This window comes from Mustela nigripes, chromosome 1 (assembly GCF_022355385.1).
Source record: "Mustela nigripes isolate SB6536 chromosome 1, MUSNIG.SB6536, whole genome shotgun sequence".
Taxonomy (NCBI): domain Eukaryota; kingdom Metazoa; phylum Chordata; class Mammalia; order Carnivora; family Mustelidae; genus Mustela; species Mustela nigripes.
Window position 1 is genome coordinate 58,993,841 of NC_081557.1, and position 22,555 is coordinate 59,016,395.

Here is a 22,555-nt window from a genome sequence, read left to right on the forward strand (position 1 = left end):
ATGCGGGTCTCGATCCCAGGACCCTGAGATCATGACCTCAGCCGAAGGCAGATGCTTAACCCACTGAGTCACCCAGCCACCCCTAGCTGTGCATATTTAGACAAGCTACTTAATCTTTCTCATTTTCAGACCTGTGCAATTGTGAGAGATAGCACACCACAGCACTATTGTGAAAATGAATAGGAAAAAAGTATCTAAATGACTTATCAGAATGCTTGAGATTGGCAGAACCCAGCCAACATTAATCAGACTTACCATTGCCCTCACCACTTCCTAAACCTCCTCTCCCTCTCTGTCAAAGGCAGTTTTGAAACTGTCATTCCAATCGCATTCCTGCTCACGCTTTGAGGAGTTTTAAGTAGGAGAGCTATCCTTGTACACTGTTGGCCAAAGTATTTCTAGTCGGTTGAGTAAGAGAACAAGTCACACAAAAGGATGAGATGCCTTTCATTGGGGTCACTTTGGGGAGAGGACTCCTGGCTTATCTGGAGGATCCAGAGAGATCGTGACTGGACCAGTATATCCAATGAAAATGAGAGCTGCTTGTCAATGAACTACTATAATGAATGAAGATACAGTAACAAAAATCAGATGGAGGAGATTTTTCTTTTCCTTTTTTAAAACTACCAATAATGCTGAACCCTCCAACTACTCCATCTAACCAATCTGGAAAAGATTTGGCAGATGGGAGAAGGTTCGAATGTTGTATTCTGATCACAGCTATTTGGCATCTGGGATAGGTCTGTGAGATGATGAACAGCGAGTCCTAACTCTGACATGCATTTTGCCATAAGGATATTGTCTGTTCTGCTGTAACGTGGTAAGTAGCTTGTATTTAAGGAACTTAGAATTATCTAACATTCCTATATAAAAACATTTGTTTCACAGAAAAGGGGGATTAGGAAACAGAGCATTTTTGAATTGCACTAACATATGATGCTTTTTCTTTCTTTTTGGAATTTATTGAGTCAGGGCAGAGGGAGAGAAACTCAAGCAGACTCCTTACTGAGTGCAGAGTCCAACACAGGGCTCGATCTCACATCCCCGAGATAATGACCCGAGTGGAAACCAAGAGTCAGATGATTAACCAACTGAGCCACGCAGGTGCCCCAATATACTAATTTGTGTTTTGAACTTACTATGCCTTTTTCTCCCCAAGTTGGCAGCAGATATTTGGATGCTTGTGTTTTCTTGTCTCACTGGAGATAGGTATACAGAAGGGAAAGCAAAATTTCCCAAAGAGACTCTCTTCCCAGTTTTTGTTTTTTAAAAATCTGAGCTCCTAAAAGATTGACATTCAGGGAGGAAATTAAAAAATGCAGGCAGAATAGAAACCCATTATTAGATGTAATTTGACTTGAAGGAAATGAAGTAATGTGTCATTTTTTTAAAGGTATGTTTATAGAGTAAAACACATACCTGCAATAGCCAGCAATTTTAATGATAAAGTCTGAACAAACTCTGCTTTGGGTAACCTTGCTTAAGAGTAATACCATTTCTTTTCACATTGTCACTAATACTGTCAGTGTTTTAGGGTTATCCAGTTTTTTTTTTTTTTTAAAGATTCATTTATTTATTTGACAGAGATCACAAGTAGGCAGAGAGGCAGGCGAGGAAGCAGGTTCCCTGCTGAGCAGAGAGCACAACTCAGGGCTTGATCCTAGGACCCTGAGATTATGACCTGAGCCGAAGGCAGAGGCTTAACCCACTGAGCCACCCAGGCACCCCAGGTTATCCAATGTTTTATGAAAATTAGCACTATTGGGAAAATGCCTGGCCATGTTTTTGTCCAATGTGCTCCATTTTGCTTTTACTGCTGGTCATTTGATTTTTCTGAAGTCAAAGACATGAATTTAAGCCAGCGATCGCCGAACCTCCCTGTGCATCAGAATCACCTGTGAGGGTTTTGGTTCTGTTTTTAGTATTAATATCTGAGTTCTATCCTTGGACACCCAGATTCGGTAGCTATGGGGTGTGACTCAGGACTCGGTGTTTACACAAGTTTTGCAGGTGACTGATAGGCAGTCAGCGTTTGGAACTACAATTTTAGACAGCAGACCTGTTCTTTTTGAGAAAGGTATGAACTAGTCACATTCCTGAATTGTATTATCTTTTCCAATATTGTAGAAAACAAGTATCGCTATACAATTTTTGACACAATATTCAGCTAATAAATGTTATAATCTGTATGTAGAGTATAAATATTAATTTTTTAAGGGAAGGTAAGAAATAGTACCTCTTATTTCACCATATCTGTGTGTCTATCTATCTAATTTAATTTACTTTTTGTAAGCAGAATTTAACCAAGTAATTCTCTCTAAACTATAATGACAATGGTTCTGGGGAAAATCTAACTTTGCTTTAGTCAGGTAGATCACATTTTCAGTGTGAGTTTCATACTCAGTTGCAACTTATACATAGCTCCCCTTAGTTCTCACAAATTTAAATTTTGCCTTACCTAATTATGGTCACATCCAACATCATATGGATTTAGATATATACTATAGGTAAAACTATACCCAACCATACATGATCCAATTTAATATTATACACTGAAGCCATGGAATCAGCGCTACCCCTGGGAACTGTGAAGCATCATTACATGTTGCTAGGCATATACTTGGTTTCTGTGCTCAAGTCATGAAAGTATGCAAAAGTACATTTATTTTAAAAGTTGTATAGTGTCTGCATAGTAAATCTGAGTGTTTGGAAGCGTATACATTTATGTTTACTGAACATTCTAGAATTTTAAAATTTAGATTATTTAAATTAAAAATCAGTTTAATATGTAGGCTTTTCTTTTCTTTTTTTTTTTTTTTAAGATTTTATTTATTCATTTGACAGACAGAGATCACAAGTAGGCAAAGAGGCTGGCAGAGAGAGAGGAAGGGAAGCAGGCTCCCTGCTGAGCAGAGAACTGGTGGGGCTCCATCCCAGGACCCTGAGTTCATGACCTGAGCATAAGGCAGAGGCTTTAACTCACCAAGCCACCCAGATGTCCCTGTAAGCTTTTCGTTTTACAGAACTTTTATAGACAGGCTTGTTTTTGAGTAGATTATTTTTAATTGGGATCAATACATTTTTTTAATTAACATATAATATTTTATTTGTTTCAGGGGTACAGGTCTGTGATCAATACATGTTTTTAAAGGACAATGAAATATAAAGGAAGCATGACTAAATCAATATAAAGTCTAAAAATCTATCCTTTAAGGCAAGTGTAAAGATTATGCAAATCTATATTTATTATGCTATCTGGAATCAAATCTTCCCTTCATTCATCCCCGAATCTCATCTATCATCCCCAAACAGCGATGCTATTATCACAATGGCAGCCAGTCCTACAAGCACCGCGGTACCATGGTACCCAGGACTGAAAGTCAGGGGGAATAATAATAATAATCATAGTAATAATAATGATAATGATAATAAACAGCTAGCCTGAATCCAGCTTATTTTAGGCCAGGCTCTGCTGAAAGTGTTTCACATAGACTACTTCATTTACTCCCAATAATAACCCATGGTACTGGCATTTTTGGGGAAACAGGCACAGAGAGGTTATATAAGTCATCCAAGGTCAAACAGCTAGTTAAGTGGGGTACCCAGAGTTATTGTGACCCCAAAATCTGAGCTCTTCACCCAGGTGCTGCCATGCTGGTTGATTCTGCATTTGTCACCTACTTTCTATTTATTATAGGAGAAATCACAGAATCTCTATCATCTCAGATTCCCAGTCTGTTAAACAGGCAGAACAATGCTCTCTGCCCATTTTGTGTGGCATTCTAAAAACTAAATGAGAAATAGGAAAGTGCAGTACTAGGCAGCTCTAAGGGTCTACTAATACTATTATAAATTCAGAGCAAGGCCTCCCATAATTGGCTTTGAAATCTCTGGCTATCACATTTACTTCAGCTGTTTCATTCTGCCTTCATCCCGCCTCAAGATGGTAAATGAAACTTTAGAAAAAGATTAAGGGGATAAAAAACATAAAGCAAAATATCAGGCACCAATGGATTAGGTGACAGCATTTCCCTTAGGACACAGTCTACATGAGAAAGGACTTAGACATTGTTCTGCTTCAGGGTCAATCTAATTTAAAAACATCAAGGAGGAGGTTGGTATTTAGATCTTTACACAGAGACACATACGCTCACAGGGTACTTGAAGCTCTTTCAGTGAGGACTTAAAATGTTCATTAAAGCAACCATATGGGGTCTGGTGTTATAGCTGGAATGACAGGAATTTAAGGACTGAGCCCCTGCCTGGAACCGCACAGTTCAGGAGGCCTCCCTTCTCCCTGAGAAATGCTGACTGCCTCCCCCAAATAGGCTGTAAGTATTGCTGGGTGTGGGCCATGATAGAAAACTTTATTTCCACCTCCACAGACAGAAACAACAACAAAGATGAACTTGAAGTACAGAGGAGATGCGAGAAATCCTAAAGCTAATAATGCTACCTGTGTAGTGCAACAAACATTGCCAGACTCTGGGGTTAGTTTGAATTCTGATCCTGTAATATACCAGCTGCATGACCTTTAGGAGCACAAGAGATTCTGGAACCCGACTGACTGAGCTTGGACTCTAGCTTTCTAATTACCAGATCCCACTGCTTAATTAGCACCTCACTTGGTTGCCTTGTAGACAGTGCACATTTAGCACTTTCCAGAACTCTTGATGTTTGTCCCCAGTCTTGATGTTTGCCCCTTTACAGGCTTCCCATTCTCAGTAATAAGAGCTCTATTCTGCTGCTACTTGGCCCGAACCCTGGGGTTAGCCCCACACAGTGTGAAGATACTCCATTTTCTTCTGGTTTGCATTAGTTCTGATGAGAGATCAATTTTTTTAAGAGATCAATTTTTGTTATGTTCCTCTCTTTACAATATCTTGGGGCTAGGTTGAGAGTCTTAGACCAATATGATTTATAATTTTCATCCAATGTCAAAAAATATTGACTACTTGGTTCTGCTTTTTTTCTGGTGCCACAAGTCACTAGGATTTTTTTTTTTCTTTAGTCTTTCTCCGTTTTACTTGGATACGTTCTATTACTATGCCTTAGAGTTCACAATTATTATTATTTTTTAGGATTTTAATGTATTTATTTGTCAGAGAGAGAGTACAAGCAGGGGAAGTGGCAGGCAGAGGGAAAAGCAGGCTCCCCACAGAGCAAGATGCCTGATGCTGGACTCAATCCCAGGTTCCGGGGATCATGACCTGAGCTGAAGGCAAACACTTAACTGACTGAGCCATCCAGGCAACCCTCAAAATTCTTTCTTCCCCAGTGTGTACTATGATATTAATTTTCACCTCAGATACTATTTTTTCACCACTCAACGCTTAATATGGATTTATTTTATATCTTCCATTTCTCTCCTCTTTATTCACAACTTCCCCTACTTTTTTGAGAGATTGGCTATATGTATAATAACTTTTTTAATCTTCTTGTCGGCCAGTTCCATCATCTCTGCCATTTTAGGGTCTGTTTCTGTTGCTTGAATTTTCTCTTGATTACGGGTCATATTTTCCTAGGGAAGGGCGGGCTGGGGACAAACATCAGGAGTTTGCTTTTGGAAATGTTAAAGGTGTAATGTCTGTAAGGCAACCATTTGAGGTGCTAGTTAGGCAGTGAGGGCCTAGGTATTTATCTTAAAGAACTATGTAATTCAGAGTCAAGGTTACAAAGATTATATAAGCACTAACCAAAAGGTCATACCTACAATAGGAAATAATTATGGTTTTTCTGTATTATACAGCTGCTAAAAATATGAAGACTATTTAAAAACATGAGAAAGTGCTCAAGATATAATGTTAAATTAAAATTTAAAAAGTACAGTCTGGTTCAAATTTAATAAACACACATATAGTCATAGAAAAAATCCTAAAGAAAATATTAATGATTGTTTTTCTGTGGTAAGATAGTAATTTTCATGAATTTTTCTTTACATTTATAATTGTCCTACAAATACCTATCACTTTTATAATTAGGGAAAATAGTAAGAACTTAAGGAAAAAACAAAGAGTGGTAAGTGGCAAAAAGACAATAGAGGGGCAAGGAGTATCTACAAAGATTGAAAAGGATATCTGAAAAGGATATCTGGGGAAAATGAATGAAGGCAGTATTTTCAAAATGTCTTTTTTTTTTTTAACTCAGATATAACTTGTTTCATGATTTAGATCACTAGAAGCAAAAAGGGAATGATGCAATCCAGAATTCATGTAATTTTATAAATCTATGATATATAAGAATGTAAGTCTTGGGGCAGCTGGGTGGCTCAGTCAGTTAAGCATCTGCCTTTGGCTCAGGTCGTGACCCCACAGTCCCATAATCAAGCCCCCCATTGGGCTTCCTGCTCAGTGGGGAGCCTGCTTCTCCCTCTGCCCCTCCTACTACTTGTCTACTTGTGCTCTCTCCAATGCTCATGCTCTCTGACAAATAAATAAATAAAATCTTAAAAAAAAAAAAGAATAAGTCTTTGGAATGCGAGAATGTATCACATACTTTTCTTGTATTTTATTAAAGCAAAATTAATATTAATATGGTAACCCACTGACAGCAGCTTATGATATATGAGATGGCAAGAAGTCACTCAGGAATTCCAATGCTGGCATGGATAATTTGCAAAGTATACACCCAGATGCGGACAATTAGGGATCAGCTGTCTTCTGACTACTATTACTTTACTGACACATGGATATGAAAATAAACTGCTAGAGAAAGAGGCCATGTCTACACATCCCAAGTCATCATACATACCCTTTTTCAATACCATACAAACAAAGGCCAGAAATAAGCACATACTGTGTTTGTGACAGTAATTTACTTGCAATATGTAAGGACAGGGGTCAACCCATAGTTGGTGACTTCTACAGTGGCCCCTCCAAAATTCTCCATTGTCCGTCATTTATCTTTTTTCTTTTTGCCACTAGACCCGAAAGCCAAGGATGAATGAAAAAAATGTAAAGCAGCATTGATTAAATATCTATGTGGAACTTATATTTCTAACAATAATAGATATATATGTATAATAACCATCTTCCATAAAATTATAAGGCCTAGAATTATGTATTTATGTCTGGCTGATTTATTAGGTATGAGGAATAAGAAGTATCTATAAAAGACAGGTTTAAAATCCTCATTATTGGTTCATTTTTCCTAATATTAAGTTTGCTTCCCTGACGGCAAACAGAAGCTTACCATGTTTTCCAATACTTATTCGGATATCTTCCTTTAATTAAGATTTGTCATCCTCCTCATTAGCATACCCACTCATCCTATCTCTAGCAGGACAGCACTATCAGTCAGGCCTCATGGTTGATGTAAGTAAACCTAAAATGGTTATGTGGAGCCACCATCAATAAAGAGAAAACTCCCCTCAAGTCTCCACATGATGGCTTAGCCTCCATCTATGTCACTAGTTTTGCCTCACTTGCCCCTTCCCATCACTACATTTTGCTTCAAAAAAGACATTGTCATAGCAGGCTCCATGTCAGAGGAGTCCAGCACAAGGCACAGAACAAAAGAGATTACTCAGAGACACTGCAGATGAATCTTTGATTTGGTTAAGTTTCATAATGCACTTTAAGAAGCCTGTAAGGAGGGGTGCCTGGGTGGCTCAGTGGGTTAAGCCTCTGCCATGATCTCAGGGTCCTGGGATGGAGCCCCCGCATTGGGTTCTCTGCTCAGTGGGGAGCCTGCTTCCCCCTCTCTCTCTCTGCCTGCCTCTCTGCCTACTTGTGATCTCTCTCTCTCTGTCAAATAAATAAATAAGAAATCTTTAAAAAATAAGTAAATAAACAAAAAGCCTGTAAGGAGTCCGATGCCATGTTCCACAAAATTTATTTAAAGAGAAAAGCTACATGATGTTAGTTGTTGAGAGCTACCATGAATAAAAAAGGGCAAGGTCAATAAATTATCCAAAGGATAATTGTGTGTAACCACAGAGGCCAGATTGATAGATTAGCTTTTGTTGTTGTTTTTGTTGTTGTTTGGTCATATTTGGTTCCACTGAACCATAGATTAGATTTCAATGCAGGTGGTACTAGATGTTCACAGCAGTCGTGAACATGAAGATCCCTAATAAAGCATTCAGACTGCAAGACTTTCTGTAATAAAATGTCCTAATGTGCTCTGCAAGGTAACTTGAAAAAAATGTACACAGAGCTAACTTTGAGCAGCTACACACCAATGGTGGCTACATTTTCATTCTATGGAGGACATTCACTGAAAAATGATTTTATTTGTGGTGTTCATCTGAAAAATCATTGTTTTAAAGAGTATTGATAATATCTAACATCTACTGAGAGGCTTTTTGTTTTGTTTTGTTTTGTTTTTTCCTTGAGAGGTATTGTTCTGCTTCTTTTATAAATGAGACAATGAGGTAAAGGGTGATTATGGAACTTGCCAAGTCCCACAGCTAGGGTGGCTCCAAGGCTAATCTTTCAGCTACACAGATGTGTATTCTAGAGGAGGTTAAGTTGTCTCCATGGGGCACAACCAGTTCTTCCTATTGTACTTAGTTAAAGATGAGTAAGAAAAGATTTCTTTTCTGTGTCTGAAGAAAGAATTTCCAGTTCATCCAGAAAAGATTTCAAGTCATTAAATGTAAGCTAAAAAGTAGAGAGGCTAGAATATGCCCAGACTTTTCTCCGATGCAAAGTCTTCTCTGATCCTTTAAGAGGCTGTCCTTAACAGAGACTATACACCTTAAGCCATTATTAATGGGCTGTTTCTAGAACATAAAATTAATAACTGACAAGTCTATATAAGTCACATCGGTGCTTCTCAAACTTGGGTACTCTTATGTACCTTGGGGTTTGTGGTACTTGCTGGGGACCAAGTATTCCCAGAAAAAAATCTTTCTGGTATGTTGATTTCACGTTAATATTTTGGATAAAATAATTCAATTTGTAACCAAAGTGTTTTTACATTAACATAAACAAGGATATTTCCCAAGTTTTATGAGAAAATATAAGATTTTTTTTGTGTGTTTCATGCTTAAATGGAAAGCTTCATTCATGTTCTACCCCAGATCCTGAGGAAAAACTAGTTCCTATTTCAAGGCCTAAGGGCATGTGGATAGAAACATTTGAGAATTAGTCTCTATCCATTTCTGATCCAAAGCTAAACAGCAAGGGGAAAAAAATCACCAGCAGTGGCAAACTTACACTGTTTCTAAAAGATTACTCTACAGGTGATAATAACTGTAGAAATGGTCAGTAGTAAATTAGCCTGGCTAAAGCAGGCCTGCTCTCCACATGAAATGTTGGCTACCGACTCTAGCTCTAAAAGAGTTCAGGTGGCCTTCCTCCTCAGCACTGCTCTCTCTTCCTCTAATCCCAACTGCCATAACCTCTCCCCTCATTTCTTCAATGGCCCCTCTACTTCTCCACATAGCAGAGAGGTTTTATTCCAATATAAATCAGGTAATTTCATTCTCCTGATTAGTAGTCTTTAATGGATTCTCAAAGCACTCAAAATCAGACCTATCCTTCCTCATTATTAGCTACAGAGTCCTACGTCATCTGGCTCCTGACTCCTTCTCCAACCCAATTTTCTGCCATATTCCCATTAGCTCATCTCTTCCCAGACAAGTGGGATTGCCTTATATTCCTAGAGCATGCTAAACTTATTTCTGCCTCAGTGACTGGCCTTGTTATTCCCTCTTCCTGGAATGTTCTTTCTCTGATCTTTATATCACCACTTTTTCTTGTTATTCAGGTCTCAGCTCAAATGCTATCTCCTCCGAGAAGGGTCTCCTGGTTATCTTACTTAATACTGTCCTCCTCCCCAATCTCTATCACATTATTCTATTTTTTTCCTTATAGTACTGACTAATATTTGTACTTAACTCATTTATCTGTGTGCCTCTTACTTGACACAAGAGAATGTAAATTCCATAAGGACAGGGACCTCCCGTGGTTTGCTCACCACTGTAACTTTGTTGCTAATATCCAGGCTTGACATATGGGAGAAGCTAAATATTCACTGAATGAAGAAATGAATGAGTGAAAGAAAAAGAAAACTGGAATACGTTTTAGATACCATATCCAGTAAGCTAATGTTCTATAATCTGGGGAAAAAGAGTAGAGGCAGACTCTAGTCGATTGGGCTCATACCTATTTAGTAAATAAAAAAGTTAAACTGGTGAATATCAGAGTCACAATTTGGAGTCATTCTGGAAGGTTCCTGGGGACAAGAAGCTTTTCTTGAGACTTCACTTAGCTTCTGCTTCTTGAGCAACCAAATTATGTGAGGGAACATTATGTAGAGCCAATGAGAAAGACACCTGGGTATACTAAGAAAAGGGCTAGCTGAACTTAGTTTCTCTCACCTGGACATATATGGTTCATATTTATAATCTAGGTCCCTGGCCTTCATAATGACACTTATCAAATTCATAGCTTGGTAACTTGAGTCCCCACCTCTTGGAAGATCAGTTATAAATTGCATCTCAAAGTTTTTTTTGTTTCATTTTAGGATCGATGATTTGTGTATCCTGAGAATAGTGAGCCAGATGGTAAGGGTCTGTGGTTTGCACCTCTTCTGGGGGACCAGGTTACCACTTGGCCCAGTAAAGGTAGAATCCATAGTTGTGGGTAATATACAAAGTGGGTACTGTTCACAGGTGATCACTGCTTGTTCATGGGTTTCATAATTCTTACCTTCTTACTCCATCCAAGAACAACAACAGTGACAACATAAGTGAACACCAGCTCAGAGAAACAGAACAAGCACTAGACTTGGTATTTGAAGACATAGGTTCTATATCTAATTCTAAAGTTATGGGATTTAGGGATAGCCAACATATCATTCTGGGCTTGTGTTCCTTACCCATCAGAAGGAGGAAGATTAGACTCTAGATTCATTGCTGGCCCTTCCAATTCTGAAAGCCTATAATTCTTTGAGCCAGAAACACATCTCAGCATCACAGTGACAGCTTTCCAAAATAGTATACCAACAACCTAAGACCAGATATCTACATCACAATGAGCATTGATTTATAGGGTACTTGACAGACTTTCTACTAAGAAAATTTTATCCAGGGCCTCTTTTTTTGTACTTTCCCTAAATCAACAGAAAAACATTTTTCAGTTTTCTCAGGTATACATTTCCTCAAATAGAAAGAGTTAAAAAAAATTCCAGCTAAGTTAGTGTAGCATTTTTCTAATCAAATTTCCTTTAAAAAGTTCTTACTTTTTCTTACTCCCCACAAAAAGTGAATATGCTTTAGGAAAAGAGAATATTTCTCACAATAGACTAAGAGATCATGAACATCTGGAATAAAAAGTTCCCAATCTGAGGAGTTTATGTTGTTGAAAGGTTCTTATTTCACAGAAATGTTTCGCCATTAGCTTACGTCCCATCATTAGAGATCAATTACCTTGATTTATTATTTAAGAAAAACTCAAAGTAGGCCTCACGTATAAGCTACTGTAACATCTTAGGATAATAATAAATTTATCTAGCTCTTTAAAAATGACAACTTTATCATATATTATCACACTGAAATTTCACAATTCCATGAGGAAATTAGAAGACCCTTTATCTCAAATTTATAGATAAAAAAATCAAGACACAGAGATTAAATGGCCTGTTCAGGATCATCTAGGTGTTACATTGGTAGAAGCAGAACTAGAACCAATCCCTGATATAAACCCAGTCCTGTTTACCCAATATTTTTCTGTGGAACTGAATGCATAAATGGGGCACAGGGAGTAATATGAAGATAAGTCATGGGAACACAGACCTGAATTTGAATTCTGATTCTGCTATCTGCTTGCTGTATGATGCACGGTAATTACTTAAATGCTTTGAGCACTCTTGTTATTTATAAAAATCAAGAATAATAATATAAGCAAGGGCAATAATATATATTAAAGGACTTTGTGTTAAGAGTGCACAGTAGTGATCTTTTTGTTTTTACTATATCTTTTTAAAATTTTACAAGTAGTTTGTATATGACAGAAAAGATAGGAATATAAAGACAACTTAAATGTAGAAACCACTCTCTTTTAGAAGTCTTATTTTTCAAGCTGTGATGGTTGCTTCATTTAATTCTATGTCACATTCTTCTGCAAATCTGCATGTGCTGTCCTCTACCATGAACACCCTGATTCCTTGACCTTGATCGACGCCTACACATGTTTTTCGAACTCCAACTGAAGAGTTATTTCCTCTTTAAAACTTTGATCCCACAGGCTTTTCCTTGGGCATTCATTTAAAACTCAAGTTCATTTACCAGTATTTACTAAGAAACTCCCATAGTGCTAGGGAATTCTAGGGGTGCACCAGAGCACTCCCTAGAACTGACCTAATTTTGTTTGTTGCTGTTACTAGTTGCCACCCTTTGACATTTTACAGACCTTTTACTTTTAAAGGATGAGAACTGATATAAAGTTGCCCACGTTTCACTTTCTAAGTAAGGTTATGGTAAAGTTAAAAAAAAAAAATAAAAAAGGACATGGTAAAGTAAATATCTGCCATTTCCTGCCACACACACAAAAATGACATTTTGATACGAAGATATATGATCTCAGAATTTAAAAATTAATAAGTTAGGCTTTATAGAAAACTTCACAGAGGCAGTCTGCGTAATCAGGGAATAGGCTTTGAGGGATCCACTGGTTTACCTATATTTTTGTCCCAATCTGATATTCTTAGATTTGTTGTTTCTTACTCAATTTTGCATTCCTGGTGCAGTGCCTGCTATCTAGTAGGAAATAGCCAATAAATATTGATGAACAAGGCAATGAATTTTCCTTTGAGCAAATACCTCTGAGATCCATGGCAGGGGCCTACAGCACCGAGCCCTGTGGGAGGACATACATAGCAAAGGTGCGAGTGGGAGATATGTGTGTGTGTGTGTGTGCGCGTGCGCGCACACACCTAAAGTGATATAATTTATTTCATGAGTTTGCCAGGCACTAGCCATTCAGGAGATTCTATATGAAGCTTTTAGTGAAACTGCCCTGCCAAGGAACAAGAGAGGAGGGGGGACAAGAACTATAATACCAAGGCATAACTCTATAGGAACAGGCAGACTCTATTCCTAGGACACTGTTAAAAAACAATTCATGTGACATCTTAGGTAGAGTAAGAATTATAACAAATATAGTTACTGTAAATAGGTAACACTCATCTAAAATTCATGATGTGCCAGGCTTCTGTTTTAAGTTCTTTGCACGTGTTATGTCATTCTATCATTACAACAACCTGTTAAAAATGTGATTACTATTTCCATTGTATAGATGAAGAATCAGGTTTGTGGTGGTTGAACAATTTTCTGGTGGTCATATAGTTAACCAATGGTAGAAATAGGTCTCAGCTCTCATCTAAATGCCTTTAGAGCTTTACTGAAACGCTTGGGTCCCTTTAGAGCTACATATTTCTCTGATGAACAGTTTTATAGGACTTGGTTTTCATTTTAAAAATAAGAAGAAAATTATAATGTTTCCTCTTAGCCAGGATTTTGTAACTGGCAGGGCACACACAGTTTTTCTGCCTAAAAGCTGCGGGACTATAAGCAACTTATTTAACATCTTTGAACTTCAACTTCTTCACCTATAAAATAGGGATGGCAGCCATTCTATCTGTGTTTGGGGAGAGTTAAATGAATAGTGTATGGAAAACAGCTAGCAAAGGGCCTGGATTATGAAGGGGATTTAATCAATTTTAATTCCATATGGGATCTAGTAAGATAAAATGACATTTTCAAATTAAAATCATATCAAATATTACTGATAGAATGAAAGCAAATAGATCATTGCTCTGGTGAATAAAGGTGCCTATATTTATACAATTCTTTAGAGAGCCATGAGGATTATCTTTGCTGCAGCCCTCATTTTGATTAAGAGCATAGAGATTAGATGTTTCAGCATAGGAAGAAGTTTATATTTGATTTATACCCCAGATGCATATTTGCAGCATCTAAACATTCCATTCCTTGGCTAAAGATGTAACAAGCTACTTCAGCAAACCTGAAATTGCAAAATAAATGGAAAATGCTTAATCATTTAAAAAGAAATAGCAAAGGAATGAAAAGACCAAAGCAGGCCTGGGTACCGGTGAGGGAAGTTAAGTGGCAGGAAGCCTCCTCTATTTTTTTAAAGGCTGACAAATGGCTTCATTAGACAGGCAGGATATTAAACCAAAAGGGTTCATCTCTATCATTTTTACACACAAACACTTTCAGAAAAAGTGTGTATGTATTTATATGTAATCTCATTTCAGGTAAAAGTATTGTTCACTGAGAAAAGCAAGTTTCAGAACAATTTCTAAAATATAAACTTACTTTGTAAAAACAGTATCAAGCCCCATCTGTAACTGATTGTGAGTTTGTTTGGGTTTGTATGAACATGCAGAAGGTATGAAAGGTTCACGCCAGGATGTTACACTGGGAACATCAAGATGGTTGCCCTGGCAGGATCTGGGGAGAGGGTTTTGTTTCTTGAACATTATCTCATTACTTCACCAAATGCAAAGAGCATACATTACCTTGGAACAAAAACATTGAAAGATAAAAAAGAAAAAGTACATTTATTCTTATTTATTCCCATATTCATTTGTGGATTTATTCATTATCCAACATTTACTGAATTCTTAATGGTGACAATTAAGTCAAGGAAGCTGGTCTGTTTTGTGGACTGTCACACATGACTTTTTCATAAGTATGCTGCCTAAACTTGGCTTTACTTCATGGCATTAGCAATATGGTTCCGGGCTCTATCCTCAAATCCTGTCCTGTTCCCTTTGGAATTAACAGTGTGTATTAAAATCAAACCATCTGTAGTTAATGTCACCCATTTTCTTTCTACCTCTAGCTACTGTGCTGAAGGAAGGGTTGACTCTCTTGCCAACTCCACTGAACTGCGAGTAGCCACTGGAGACAAAAACATGGTATTCAGAGCCAAAAGGCAAAGGTTTCAGTCCTGACTCCCCAGTAAACAGAAATGTGGTACTGGTATGTTACTTCCTTACTTGAACCTCAGTACCACCTCCTCTCAAGTCAGCTATCTGACAAAATGGCCGTTGAGCTCTAACGGCATCACGTGTGAAAGTCTTAATAAACTGCAAAGTGTGGAGTACATGTATAGTACCACTTCTTACAAAGATTAGTGATTTTGATTCCTAATGATACATATTTACAAGAATTCGCAGATTTCCACAGGAGACAAGATAATAATAAGTTTCAGTGGTGCTCAGAAACTTGAGTTAGCCCCCAAAGCAATGGCTGACATGTTAGGCAAAGGCCGTTTCTTCCCGTAGTGATCACAAGTCCAATTAACCAATAAGCATATCTGACCTGGTATAATCGTCTTCAACAAGCATGTGCTTTGGAATCGGTGAGTACCTTCCTGGAGAGATGGGCGGCAGGGAAGTTTTATATTCTAAAGTTCCATTGTTGCCAGAGAGTAGATGGTTTTCCATCGGTGGAGAATAAGCTAAGGGGTGAAAAAGAGAAAAGAGAAGAAACCTGTTAGGTGGGTGATTCAACGTGTCATGCTACAGTTCTGTTAAAAATAGGAAGACTTTGCTACATGCTGAGGATTTTCTTGTCTCCTAAGAGGGTGGAGTTACTGTTTGTTTGCATTTAGTATGTACAAGCACATGGTGCTTGACCTTTAGGATTGGAAAGATGTAATAACATTTATATCTATAAACCCATTTTGTATAATTAGGTGAAGAGAAGAATTGGGGAAGAGAGCCAGAACATGCATTTTCAGAAGGATGATTAATTTTCTATTGAAATAAAAATGCTAGCTTTCTAATTGCAGAGCTCACATTCTTTTCACATAATTAATATTCAATCATCAAATCTAGAAGGCTCCTGGAGCAAGTTCTTGTGTAAGATTTGAATCCCAAAATATGCTGTACTACCACCCCAGAAAGGCCCAGGGCACTGGCCTTTCTTAGTTCTCTACAGTAATTCATCATCCATTCGAATGTATGAAAGCCCCTCCTGCCTGCTCCACCCCTCTCTAGAAATCCATTTAATACACTGAGAAATCCAACTCTCATAATGCTGTTCTCCTGCTTAAGTGTTCTCCATTGCTGCTACTGTACTGAATATAAACCTTTCCTTTTGTCGTTCTTACAAGATTGATCCATTTTAATACCCTCTATTCTAGAGCCCTCTAAGACAGCTCTTCCCAGTGTTTGTGCTCTCATCAGTTGCCTACAATTTCTGTCTCTTAACACATCTCTGATATTGAAATTTCATCGATTCTTTAAGATACAATTCAAACGCCACGCCTTCCATAAAGAGTTTTATGATCATCGGAAGACAGGTAGTATCCCTTTCCTTTGAATATCCAAAAGCATGTACATTTTTATCTCCCATGGTATCCTTCTTATGTTGCCAAATATTGCTGCTATCCGTGTATCTGAATTAGCCTTTCTTCCAGTAAAGGCCATGATTGCATTTCCTTTCTATCCCACCTATTACCTTATAAGGTGTCTTCTACATATTGAGGTTACTCAATATATATATTTTAAATTGAATAGCAAGCTTTGTTTTCTTGTTTTTATCTCTTTACACCATTCAGGGAGTAGCTCAGAGTCTCAAGGCTGCTTTTTCTAATTCATTCAGTTTGAAAAACTTTTTTTTTTATTATTTCCCAACATTTCCATTTATTACCTTTATTCTATTGCATTTTTACTGTTACCATTCATACTGCAGACAAAAGAAAAAAAAGATAGTCACCTTATCTCTGTACAAATTACATTTCAGCAGTTTGGATTTTAGCCTACCAATATTTACACAAGGCAATTGTGTTCTTTTAGTTGATATGAAGAGAATAAAATAGTTAAAATTCTTTCATATCCTAAGGTGAGGCTGATCTCAGCTTCCTGCATGCTTGAGAAAAAGACACATTTTGGGGGCAAGTCATTTCTAAATCATCATTAAGAAAAGCAATAGCTAACGTAATGAGCAGCTAACAAAATTATTCAACCTTTAAATTTCCCTCAACAGAAACAGCTAAGTCTGAGAGAGGCTAAATGACTTGCTTAAGACCATAGTACTAATTAGTGGCAGGTTCTTTAGCTATTGCGAGATCCCAATCTCACAACTGGTTTCTCAAAATTTCGGAATGAGCAAGCTTAGTGATGTTAACTATCCCTTAATCTCAGGTAGAAAAAAAAAAAAAATTGCTTCTGAATCTAGTCCCCAAAGACAGAACCTTAGATCAAGTTTTTGCTGACCTACTGAGAAGGAAATACAGGGCTTCTGTAGGAGTGGATTTTGCAGGACTCAACAAAGCAGCATCTCAGAGTTAGTTTTTGTCCTAGAAACCCCCACCTACAACTCATTTCTACTGCCATAGTGTTTGAGAGCCCCTCCCCCCCACCCCGCTGCTTTCTTGCCAATATAATATTCAGGTAAAGGGAAGAGCTATGGCGATGGTGATTGAGGATCATAATGTTTCCAGCCAAGTGCAAGATCCTCTCCCCCAGGAGGGAGCAAAGAGCTGTTTCTGGTCTTTTAGTCTTTCTCTTTCTTCATTGGCTACTATTTAGGTTTGAACTAGGAAAGGGGGATACTATGGCATGAGAGCTATCATACTTTAGGGCCTTGAGAAGTAGACTTTAAAAAGGTGTTGCTTTTATGTTACTGTAATGACACTGTCCAAAACATACCTCATTAAGCCTTTCTTAAATGGTGGACTTTCTAACCCATCAAGGTGTCCCACCAACAAAACACTAGTTAAGGCTTGTAAGGCAATCAGGGAGTGAAGTACAGCGTTCCTTGCAACTATTTCCACAAGCTAAACAAGAGCAAAGATGCAGAGTACTTTGCCAAGTTTTGCAGAATTCCAATTCTGTACCCCTGGCACAGGGACTCTGAGTGTGGCACTTACAGTGAGTAATATCAGGTGGCCCATAAGGATCAGTCATGTAAATGGTGGTGGGTTTGCCGACTTTTAGATAAACGACATCGGATGTGTTCTTCAGTATAGCTACTGCCTCTTCATGCGTCACTTCTTCTAAACTGTAGTTGTTTACCTAAAAGGAAAATAATACTCAATATTAGAGTCAAATCTAGGCAGGTGAAAAGAAACAGGCAAAAGCATATACAGGATTATTTAAACATTAAATAGCAATGATTACAATCCAGGATCTACATCATACTCGGACAGAAAGATGGATTTATGGCATTAGCCAAAGCAGATAAGGTATCATTGTTGATGCTATATATATATATATATATATAAAAAATATAATATAATAATATAATATATTATATTATTATATTATAATATTTCATATAATATAATAAATATATATTATATAATTTTTTATAAATTAAGAAAAACAACAAAAACAACCCAAGAAACAAAACAAAACAAAAAAACAAAGCTGCTTCTGTTTTTTTCTATGAGAAAGCAATGTATCATAATGCAAATCAGGATACTATTTGTGGATAAAAGAAAGGAGGGGTCAACTGTCTCTTTTCTTATGCTATGGTTTTTCCAATTACAAAGTAATACATACTTATGGAACTATTAAAAAAAAAAAAGGAGAAGAAGAAGAAGAAGAAAAACTAACCAGTCTCTCTATTTGGGATATATTTTTAAAATATCAGTGACCATATTATACATATTGTTTTGAAAACTGCTTTTTAAATCTAGAGTGACTATTGGTCCATATCATAGCATATGGCAACAACGTGACTTTGTTTCCTAGAGAGCACTGTGTTGCATGGTAGTAAACTAATGCTTTAACCAATCTGTAACTAAAGTATGTTTAGTTTGCTTCGCATTTTTTTCTACTATGAATAATGTTGCAGTAAACATTTTTTTTCTACATTTTCACACAACTTTGATGTTTATTTGGGATAAATCATACAAGTGGAATTGTTGTACTGAACTATATGAATATTACAAGCCTTCTGATACCTATTCTTAAAGTGTCCTGTGGAAAGAGGCACGAGTTTACTCTTATACCACCACTATACGAGAGCCCCAATTTTCCTAGAGTTACACAAATTTGTTTTTTTTTTTTTCCACTTTAAAAATTGTTCCCATGTGGGGGGCTGGGTGGCTCAATTGTTTAACCCTTGACTCTTCGTTTTGGCTTAGGTCATGATCTCAGGGTCATGATTGAGCCCCATGTTGGGCTCCATGCTGGCCATGGAACCTGTTTAAGAGCCTCCCTCTCACTACTGCATGCTTTCTTTCTCCTCCGCAGCCCCACCAAAATAAATAAATAAACAAATATCCCAGCAAAATGTTATTTAACAAGTCGATTTTCTAAGGCTAATATTAGTAAACAGGGCTTGGCAGGTGAACAAGTTCAAGGGTACTCTACTCCCATCCACTTCAATAGCAACCCCTCCATTTTACTGGACAGAAGAGCCTGATGAAAGTGCAATTTTACTTCATAGCAGTGACATTATAGTGGAATTTCTCCAGCACTTCTCTTAGATGGTTTTAAAACATTTATGATGTGTTTTAAATACCTACATTATTCTTATTTGGCTACTATTATTTTAATGGAGTTATTCTTTAGTTAATTTCTGCTGAAATGATGCATAATTAAAGTAAACATGCCAGAGAGCACTAGATTGGATTCTGTACATATTCTTTGTACTATTTAATTAGCACGCTAGTCATAGAAGACCTTGCAACATTCCTCCCCCCCCTTTGCCTATGTTCTATAAATTCTATGTGCCAATTAATCCTTGATGGTATAGCTGAAGTTAGGGACCCTGGAACTGGAGGGGTATGTATATATATGAATGCTGACCATGAACTTTCCATTAAGATATCAACTTTTCCTCTGGTTCCTATAGTTCTCTTCTGAACAAGTGACATTCTCTTATATCCTTTTGTATTTCCAGCATCTAGCACTTATTCATCCATTGGTCAATGCATTGCTACCATGTGTCAGTCATGGTTTTACATATTAGAGATATGTAATAAATAGGATTAAAATCATAATCATAGCTAAAACTTACAGAGCCTATATTACACTCTGGGAACTATTCTAAGTCATTTACATACATAAACACAATTGAACCTCACAACAACTTGTGTGGTAACTATTACAGTTACTTTCATTTTACAGATTAGAAGAGCATGTCTCCAAGAGGTTAAGAAACCTGTTCAAAGTCATTGATCTAATAGTGGTAGAAGCCGATTAAAAGCAAGCAGTTTGGATCCAGATACCAGGCTTGTAAACACTCATCTATATTCCTTTTTCAGATAGACAGAGAAGATCTCCAGCTCCCTTGAATCTCATATTCTAGTAAGATACACTTCAAGTTTCAAGCACTGAAACTGAAACGTACTGAGAAGGACTTTACATACAGATTCTTAAGTACCACCTGAGAACTCCTCAGACCGGAAAGAAGTTGAGCAAAGGGTAGAGGTGAGAAGTGGGGATAATGGTGGTTTATAATAGTAGTACTTCAGTTGGTTTTTATTTGGTGACTACAAAGTGTTGGAACATTAACACAGATTTTAGTTATAGAACAGGTAGCATGATATTGGCAACATAAGAGCGCATGCTTCTGAGTCGCGCAGACCAGGATCTGAGTCCTGGTCCTAGCTCTTTCTAGCTGTGTAACTTTGGACCAACTTACTTAATCTTTTTAGCCTCAGTTTTGACATCTGTAAAATAGGTGTTATTGATGTAAATGTATTAGTCTATGTAAAGTGGCAGGAATATTAAAATTCTTATAATAATAATAGTAATAAAAGCTAATATTTTAGCTTTTATTACTATTACTATTGTCATCATACATCTCTCTTCTCAGGAAACAGGAATGCTTGGTAAAAATTTTTGCTGAGCATTTTCCTGTAAACATCTGTGAACTGATGAGTTTAATTAGGGTACTGTTGATGAGGCTTCTGTGTGGTCTTTTTAAAAATTCAGAATAGTACAGGATCTGGACCAAAAAGTGCTCTTTTGTGCTGAAGTCTTCAAAATGTTTTTCACGAAAGTGGGTTTATTTGGGTTAATTATGTGTGTGCCTTATCCTATGAACTCTCAAGATAAAGGGCCTACAGCTGGAGCTGATTGTACACAGAGAGAAGGGACATTACACTGATTGGCTAGTTGCTCTTGTCATTGTTTTTTATTGTCTTTTTTCTTTTGCATCAAGTATCTGCCTATAATGGTGAACACTGAACAACTGGCCTGATTTCAGAAAAAAAAAATTATGTGCATCTGAATGCAGTGTTTCTGTGGGCGCACTACACAGAGCGGGGCATGTGTGCAGCCTGGCCATATGTTTGCAATAGGATGAAGGACTGAGGCCAAGGAGAGAGGTTAGAGATGAGAGGACGCATTTTCTCCAACAGAAGAGGGAGCACTGAATTTGAGCATGATGCAGAGACAAAGGAGGGCAAACTAGCTGAAGAACGAGGTGCCAAAAAACCTGCAAGAAGAGCAGGGTCAGTGTTGTGGGAATCAAATTGAGTGCAAGCAAACAGGTATGTGATGGGACAAAGGTGGGAGGTGTGGCAGCAGGAGAATGATAATAAAGAGGAATGGGTGGTGTACAGATGGTGAGATGCTGACCTTTCCGTATTTATTCAGGAATACCAACACGGTGGCACAAACTAGGAGGTGGACATAAATATTACCTGAGACATAGTACAAGGAAATGGGGGAACTCTAGAAACACTAAAAAAAAAAAAAATCACGGGGGCGCCTGGGTGGCTCAGTGGGTTAAGCCTCTGCATTCAGCTCAGGTCATGATCCCAGGGTCCTGGGATCGAGCCCCACATCGGGCTCTCTGCTCTGCAGGAAGCCTGCTTCCTGCTTCCTCCTCTCTCTCTGCCTGCCTCTCTGCCTACTTGTGATCTCTGTCAGATAAATAAAGAAAAAATCTTTAAAAAAAAAATCACAAACTCCAAAGTTAACTTCTAAGGAGACAAAGTTGCTGATCACTAGATGAGATGAATTAAAAAGGAGCACTAAGCAATGGATAGAATTGTTGAATCACTGTATTGTACCTCTAAAACTAATATAGCATTGTATGTTAACTACAAAGGAAATACAATTTTAAAAACCTAATAAAATTTAAAAAATTAAAAAATAAATACAAATAAAAAAGTTGACAAATCTAATGTGCTAACATCAATGATATGAAAATGAATATGCATAAGCCAAAGGCTAAAATCTCTGCAGTACACTGCAATTCAAGGATATAAAAAATTTTATTTTAAAAACAGTAACCACAAATAAATAGGGAACAATAATAGTTATCTCTGGATAATAAACATCTTCTTATTTTTCACTTTTTTAGCAATGATCATGAACTATAGTTAGAATGAAATTAATTCTATATTTTAAATGAAAAAGAAAAAAAAACTTCAAATAAGAACAGAAACAAAGTGGGGAGCCTGGGCACAGTCAGTTTAGTGCCTGACTCTTGGTTTCAGTTCAGGTTGTCATCTCCGTCATGAGCTTGTGAGATCAAGCCCCACGTCGGGCTCTATGTTCAGCATGGAGTTTGCTTAAGCCACTCTCCTTCTGCCTTTCCCCTCTCTCAAATAAACAGCTAAATCTTAAAAAAAAAAAAAAAAAAAAAAAAAAAAAAAAAAAAAAA

The 22,555-nt window shown here is 37.3% G+C and overlaps 1 protein-coding gene and 1 long non-coding RNA gene across 17 annotated transcripts in view; one reads left to right on the forward strand and one right to left on the reverse strand.

The window, feature by feature from the left end:
- DLG2 (discs large MAGUK scaffold protein 2) overlaps nt 1-22,555 on the reverse strand; it is a 1,549,658-nt gene that overhangs the window by 452,853 nt on the left and 1,074,250 nt on the right. For all 16 annotated transcript variants that reach the window (XM_059411961.1, XM_059411989.1, XM_059411997.1 and 13 more), the window contains 2 exons: nt 17,856-18,000; nt 15,299-15,437 (listed from right to left, as the gene is read on the reverse strand). In XM_059411961.1, coding sequence (XP_059267944.1) covers nt 15,299-15,437; nt 17,856-18,000 — 284 coding nt within the window. The remainder of the gene's footprint in view (nt 1-15,298; nt 15,438-17,855; nt 18,001-22,555) is intronic.
- LOC132024903 (uncharacterized) overlaps nt 451-22,555 on the forward strand; it is a 26,838-nt gene continuing 4,733 nt past the window's right edge. The window contains exons 1-3 of the long non-coding RNA XR_009406353.1: nt 451-820; nt 20,202-20,367; nt 21,104-21,434. This is a non-coding gene — a long non-coding RNA (uncharacterized LOC132024903). The remainder of the gene's footprint in view (nt 821-20,201; nt 20,368-21,103; nt 21,435-22,555) is intronic.